This window comes from Varroa jacobsoni, unplaced genomic scaffold (assembly GCF_002532875.2).
Source record: "Varroa jacobsoni isolate VJ856 unplaced genomic scaffold, vjacob_1.0 scaffold_1320, whole genome shotgun sequence".
Lineage (NCBI taxonomy): Eukaryota > Metazoa > Arthropoda > Arachnida > Mesostigmata > Varroidae > Varroa > Varroa jacobsoni.
Genome location: NW_019214222.1, coordinates 1 through 7,500, shown reverse-complemented (window position 1 = coordinate 7,500; position 7,500 = coordinate 1). Strand labels below are relative to the sequence as shown.

At 50.0% G+C, this 7,500-nt stretch overlaps 1 protein-coding gene across 1 annotated transcript in view; it reads right to left on the bottom strand.

The window, feature by feature from the left end:
* The window catches only part of osa (trithorax group protein osa), a gene marked incomplete at its 5' end in the record, with an annotated part of 9,095 nt that extends 1,598 nt beyond the window's left edge, over nt 1-7,497 (bottom strand). Inside the window, 3 exons of the mRNA XM_022847972.1 lie at nt 1-5,331; nt 5,546-5,920; nt 6,081-7,497. The exon at nt 1-5,331 is cut by the window's left edge and continues 1,598 nt beyond it. Coding sequence (XP_022703707.1) covers nt 2,222-5,331; nt 5,546-5,920; nt 6,081-7,497 — 4,902 coding nt within the window. The remainder of the gene's footprint in view (nt 5,332-5,545; nt 5,921-6,080) is intronic.
* Nucleotides 7,498-7,500: the final 3 nt, after the last annotated feature.

Sequence of the window (7,500 nt, the reverse complement as noted above, 5' to 3'; positions counted from 1 at the left end):
GCTACCAAATCTTCTTTATCATTGTGATCACACGACATTGAAAAGGCTATTAATAATTGTAATGAGACACAGCTTTTCCCAGAAGACTCATTGTAATAGCTTATTATCGCGCCATCATTATTATCATTTATATCATTATCATATTCTATACGTGTCGTCATCATTGAGTACATGTATATAATAATAGCTATAATAAGAATTTGTTTTTATAATTGTTATCAATATTCTCATAATATTAAGACAATGGGTATGTTTACTGAATCTTTCATAATAGACATTGTCCGTACATGATCTTTTGTTTCTGTCTAATGCTTATTGTGTTTCGTTCAATCTCGTCTCCAAATTTCTACACGTTTTTGTCTCTACCGTTATAGCTATAATTAGAAACTGGGTCGCCTGCCGCACAATTCAACGCCCGGACCCCCCTAAGACCTGGGCAGCGAACTCGCATGCAGACCCCATCAAAATTAGCCCTCCGCTATCGTTAAGAAGCTCACAGAGATACCTTAACCATTATACTCCGTCAACGAGTGTCGTTATAGGTAAACACATCAGCATTATCATCCTCATTTTAATTCTAATATTTAGTGAATGTCAGCAAATGTGACTGTGTGTGGAAGTTGAGAAGGTGCGAAAGAAGTCTGAAGTCGCTGCTTTGTCTACAATATTGAACTGACCTAAATACACCGAGGCCCCCCGGCTTCGGCGTGGTCATTGCTGGCTGCGTTATCAACAGGTCTTAGCCCAACTTACTAGCCTAACCGTTCCTATGACAGAGTAAAGCGACCGCTTTACTTCGGTTTATATCTGGATCACTCTCTGAACAGGTCACAAAGAGCATCGGCGTCTCGCTATCGTAATTCGCAATACGCATTATATTATCATCATACATAATTATCCTTACAATGATAATAGTATGTGTCATTGCCGACACGGTTAGTTATATATATATATATATAGTAGTTCGTCCCACTAATAATCTACATGGAATATATCCAACAGACTAAAGACCTGCATCCGATGCCGCCAGCTTAATCGCAGTTTTCAGTACGTCAACGTACGCACAATTCGTCCCTTTCTACACACACATGCACAAACAAGCGCACCCAAACTAGTTCTCATATACACAAACCAAATCAACTACTACCACTCCTGCATGCAATGCTTTCGGACCGTTCAATGACAAGCTATCGCCATGTGGGCCCCTTTTATCCGGCTATCTTTCATCTTCGCCGTCTATCTACCTAACAGGCCACTTCGATCCGCGCACAAGTGGCCATCTGTCCCTTCGCAATCCACACACACCCACATACATACACCAGTTCTGTAATTACCTAGCAAGCAGCCAAACCTGAGTAACACGTGGAACACAGAGTGTGTGTATGTATATATATATATCTTCGTTTTCTTTTTACCGTTATTGTTATAATCATTATATCATATCATGTTTCATTCTCATTTTTAAATTTTCTGCCATTGCAGTACCCCAGCATTTGTGCCAGCTTTATCGTCGGTATGAATGTGTACAGAGTCACCTAAATATGTCACGTGACTTAAAATGGGGGCAATGGACGGTCATCATATACACGCGCGCCGTGCGTCATGATGACTAGATCGCCCTCCGTCTGCCCGCCATCTTTTTCTTCGTTATTTAATAATACACAGTAGTAAATACCATTTAATCGTCTCTTCTCCGCTGTAGCGCTTTTGTGGTCTGCAACGAAGTCACCATTATCCACATCATCGTCTCCTCCGTCAGCGACATCACTTCTTCTGTCTCGACTTCGATCGACTTTTATCCGAAACTACTATTGCCCCCAACTCATCGCGCAACCTACTACCGCCATGCCCCAGAGAAAGAGGAAAGGAAGGGGGAAGGCTAGTTGGCTACTGACAGAATGCGGCCTAGACCCATCATCACGATTCGTCGTTTATAATCATCATTAGCAGCAGCAAGCGCAGCAGCAGCAGCCGCGTCGCCTAACACAAACATCGAACAACTTCTAATACAAACCCATTTAGTATGGACGCTCATCATCGTCGTCGCATTAATCACATTTCAAATCATTTCCGGTTGTCGCAGTAATAGTAAATAGCCGCAATGTAGACTGTATTTGTAGCTATGCTCAACGAGCTAGTAAAAGAACAAGATTTATGATATTACAATTTATCTAACTGTATGTCTAGGCAATAATTATTATAGATTATGTAGACGAATAAATTAAGCAACGGCCGCAGTTGCTGGTTGAATGGGTTCTTTACTGCCGGTTGTTGTTGTTGTCGTTGTCGTCGTCGTCGTCGTCGTCGTCGTCGTCATCGTCGTCGTCGTCATCGTCGTCGTCGTCGTCGTTGTCGTCGTCGTCGTCGTCGTCGTAGTCGTAGTCGTCGTTGCTGCCGATGATGATGACGAAGTTGATGATGTTGAGTTGTTGGTCGTAGTTGCCGATGGTGTTGTTGATGACGCTGAAGCTGGTACGGATAGCCCGGCAGACGCTGATGTTGCTGGTGATGACGCTGTGGTGGTTGTGGTCACTGGTGTCGTCACGCCCGAGTTGAAATTGTTCGAACTGCTGCTGTTGCTGCTACTGGTCTCCTCTTTGAGCCCTTTTTGGATAGAAGTACTGTTGTTGTTCGACGTGGCCAATGCATCCTTGAGTTGAGCCACGCTATCTGGACTCGTTGCGACTTCACCGTTTTCTGACGTAGTGTCCATCGACTCATCGGGCCGGGAGTCGCTTTCAGCAGAGTCGGCGCGACCGTTCTCCTTGACGTTGTCTTTGTCCTTAGCTTGTTTAGCCTCATCATTCTGCTCACCATTTGTTTTCGTCTCTTTCTCACTCTCAACAGCCTCTACGTCGCCCTCTGTTTCTTTTGCGTCCTTGGCGTCGTCCGTGGCGTCCTCCTTTCTGTTCTCTGGGTTTGGGCTCTTGTGTCTCGGCTCGAAGGCAGGAGGTGGTGGGGTCTTGCACTGGGCCACCTGGTAAAGCACATCGGCAATATTGCCGGCCACGCTCTGGTCGAGAATTTGCGACATCACAAGTGTCAGCAAGCGCTGTTGTTGTTGCACAAACAGCGCCCGATTATCAGGGACACATGCTAACACTTTGAGTGTTGTTGACGCACGCCTCACCATGTCGAGGGTAGTCCCCATCAACTCAGGATTGTCCCGTAACGCAGTGATGCCCTGTTGGTTCGCGATATTGAGTGCCGATTGCTCAGCCTGTTCGACGAAGGCTAACAGGTGCGAAATCGTAACGCCACCGGTCCCGCCTGAGATGGCGATGGCTCGAGCGACGTAGCTTTCGGCGGGCGCCAAATTCGACAGTAGCACGACCGAGAACTCGCGCAAAACTTGCTCTTCGCCGCGGGCTAACCAACGCGACAATTGACCAAGCAGACGAGCCAATCTTGGCCAAGGTGGTGTAGCTAGTAATAAATCAACGTTAGATTCCTGCACTGATAGCTTGCAAAGCGCTTCTACGGCCAGTCGCTGAAGGGACGTCGCCGAAGCGGCCGAGCAACCCGGTAATGGATCTTGCGCGACAGCCGACTCACATACAGCCCAATGCAGTAAGCCGTCAGTAATAGGTAGTGAGATCTCCTCGGCATAGATGCTAAGGTCCAGGTGCGTCGAGATGTTGGCCAGAGTGACCATCGTGTTCTCACGCAATACAGCTAAATGCTCCCACCACCACTCGTCTTCGGCTGTGAGCGAGCAGCACTGCTCCATGCCGTCGTTGTTGGTCCCGTTTGAAGTGGAACTGGTATTCGCTGTTTGCTCCTTCACATCGTCAAAACAGCTCTCGGAATCAGCTTTATTTGCCGTTGTTTCGGCTCCTTCTCGAAGCGAGTCTTCTTTTGAATGACCAGACCGAGGTTTGCGCGCATTGTGCTTATGATTTAAGAGTAGCATTCGACCCAAAATGACCATTGTGCCAGGATGACGCGCGAGTTCTTGTTCATTGCCAGGCACAAACGACAGGTTTCTTAAAATCGTTGACAGAATGATCGTACGCCTTGCCAACGACTCTTGCTGTTCTGTCAGTGTACAAAGAGACGGTTCATCGCGAGTATAGGCCTCATCGTCCATATCTTGATCACGTTTACGTTTGCGTGCTTCACAAACTTCGTCACTGAGTTCCCCATTTAATAGAACTTCATCAATCTCTCTCTCGATTTCTTTCTTTACTGCAGCAGGGCTGTTGTCTTTGCTTTCCCTATCAAATCCCAACGTTAATTGACGCTGCTCGCTGTGAAGTGTATACGCCCACTCAAAGTCTTCGTCTTCCTTTTCGCTCTTGAGCAATCGACAGAACCTTACATTCTGACGCTCGCTTTCAAAATGCGTTACAATGTGTGACGTAATCTCCCCACAACCGTTCTGCCAGTGATCATAACCTCCGTTAAAGTCTTCCCACGATTCGGGTGTCTCATTATCTCCGCCATGTTCCAGAAACTTCAACAAAGTAGACGGAGTCATCCGTTCTCTGATCTTTACAAGTTTACCGTCTTGCGTCATTGAATTCTTTTTGGCGAACGATAGGTCAAGCATTGGCGCGTCTTTGGTGAAGTTCAACTTCTTCAACTCTTGGTCTCTGTCTTTAGGCGCCACATCCTTTTCAAGAAGAAACCATGGCCTTTCCCGTTTGCTGCTATCTTTGTTCGACTCTTCTGGTTCTTTGGAAAAGTCAAAGCCAAGTTCCAGATCATCAGCAATGGCGAACATCTCCGAGAGGCACTTGCGGTAGTGCTCAAGAAGTGTTTCAAGGAAGCCTGGAAGATGCTGAAGGCCGAAGTAGAGCACGCTGTTATCATCATACATAAGAATCTGGATCACATCTAAAGCCCATGTGCTTTCGGCCAAGAGTCCCGACTTCAGACTCATCATTAGACGCCATGGGTCCACTGGTGCTACATCCTTTGGAAATAAGCGACGACGCTTATTGTTTAACGGCTGAATTGCTTCGACGCTATCGGGCGGGAACAGTGGTTCTTTTCGGGCAACGATTGCTGCTGGCGCCATTTGCCCTGGAGGTGGAGGCATTTTGTGCTGCATGTACGGCTGAGGTGGACCTACTCTACCTATTTGAGCGCCGGCCATAAAAGGAGAACTGATAGGACCCATTTTGTTTGGTGAAGATGTTGTATTCAACCAGTCCGCATTATTCTGTAGTGGGCCTGGCCAACGCTGCTCTGTACCGGGCCCAGAGCTCGGGGCAAATGGTGGTCGAGGTCCCCAGGGCGCAGGCACAGATACAGTAGGACAACTCGCAGGACCTGACGAGTTCCGAGATGTTGGAGGGTATCCCGGCATGGGAGGCTGACCGCGCTCTGTAAATAAAGGCGCCGTTAATATATATTATCGATTTTAGTGGAAATGCTTGGGTTAAGGTAAGTCGGATGTTAACGTAATTATTATTTCTTACAATTTTTAATTAATAATTTTTCTATATGGTACATACGTTTACATAAAGGGAGTCTACTATAAACTAACTTGAGATTTTCCATAATTCTCGACATTGCGTAAATAGGGCCAAAGTATTACCATAGCTTTGTGGTGGTCCATTATAATGAGATGCTCCTTGTTCTTTCATAATGTCAGGATGTCGTTTAGCGTAGAAGTCTGGTCGTGGGGGAGTTTGTACGTTGGACGGACCGGTAGGCGTCGTTGGCCCTGGGGGCGGATAAACTCGCATTCCATTGTGGCCAGGCTGACCCTGTCCTGGAAATGGAGGCTTTTGTTGCCCAGGCTCAAACGGCGTCACACGATTCGGCGGTGGGCCATCTGGGGGCGTCTGGCTGGCACTTGGCGGTATGGCCGCTATGCCAGGAGGATACGGTACTACTTGAGGCCCGGCGGGCCCGCCAGGACTCTGTAATTGAGGCCGCGGGCCACCAGGAATGGCGTGCGGAGGGTATCCTATAAACAGTGATATACCAGCATTGTATGCTTAGTCCGGCAATGGTTATACGCAAGTTTTGTGAACATACAGGATACCAAATTCTTCCTGGCAGAAACGCTATGAACGAGATTTTGTATCATTATATTTTTTAATTAACAAAATGGGATCTATACTTACCAGGGTAATGCTGAGGTGCCGGAACGGGAGGTGGCTGCTGTCCTTGTGGAGCAACGTTAGATGGTGGGGGCCCAGTCGGCACGACATTTGCCGTGGACGGTGGAACCTGAAGCGGTGTCGGGCCCTCTTGCTGCTGCTGCTGCTGCTGTTGTTGCTGCTGCTGTTGCTGCTGCTGCTGCTGTTGTTGTTGCTGCTGCTGCTGCTGCTGTTGCTGCTGCTGCTGCTGTTTCGTATGTGGCGATTGAGCCCCAGCCGGACGTGGCGAGCAGACAGCAGGTGATTGCGAGCGACTCTGGCCTGCCTGCTGTTGCTGCTGCTGCATCATTGCCGCCGGACTTTGCGGAGGTTGGGGGTGACTCTGCGGCGTGGGCGGTTTGTCCGGGAACGGACTGGACGCCGCGGGGGGCGGAGTCTGTTGGGGCGACTGGTGGTGCGTTGGCGGCACGCCTACTGCTCCGGGCGGACCATATGGAGGACCTGCCTGCTGTGGAGGTCCTTGAGGCGGCCCGCCAGGATAATCCGATGGTGGGACAGGACCGTTGCCGTGTGGAGACTGCGCATGTGGATAGCTGCTCTGGGGTGGTCCTCGTGGTGGGTAGCCGGGGTGCCCGGGATGACCCGGATGTGCGGGATGTTGTCCGGGGTAGCCCGGCGGGTACTGCGAGGGGTCACCCATGGCTCCTGGGTGGGGGCCTTGTGGTGGTGGGTAGGGCCCCGCCATTGCTCCAGGATGACCCGGATGGCCGGGGTGGGGACCCGGATGGGCAGGATATCCAGCGGGCGGTCTTCCATCGGTGTAGCCCTGGCCCGGATATGGGCCGGGATGACCTCCGGGATGTACCGGGGGGTGTCCAGGTGGCGGAGGGCCTCCCGGCCCAGCAGGGTAGTCCGGGTGGTACTGACCCGGCGGGCCTGGAGGGCCAGGAGGTCCGGACGGTATGCTAGGGGGCGCTGGGTTCGAGTTGGCATTTGGTTCTTGCGGCGACGAAACAGCAGCATTGGCGTTCTTTTTCTTGCGAGCTGCAGGACTCTCGAGCGAATTAATGATCGGCTGAGGGTCGATATTACCCCGGTCGAACCTGCACTCGTACGGTAGGACGTGCTTCGTGTACTGTTTGCGTAGGGTGTACGCCGCACTACTAGATGCCCCAACGTTCAGCAGCCCCGCGATATCCTTCCACGCTTTCTGCTTCGTCACCTCCATGAAACCTCCGCGGTCGCGCACCAGCGCATACAGCCGATACAAATCGAGAGGCTGCTTCGAGATCGTCGGATTGGTCGTGATCGCCGTACCCTTCTCTTCATTGAACCGCAGCAGTCGATCCACAAATTCCTTGCGTTCGGGCTCACTACCCAGTTCATACTGCTTCTGAATTGAATTGTTTCCTTTACTACTTCCGCCGCCGCCGCCTCCTCCTCC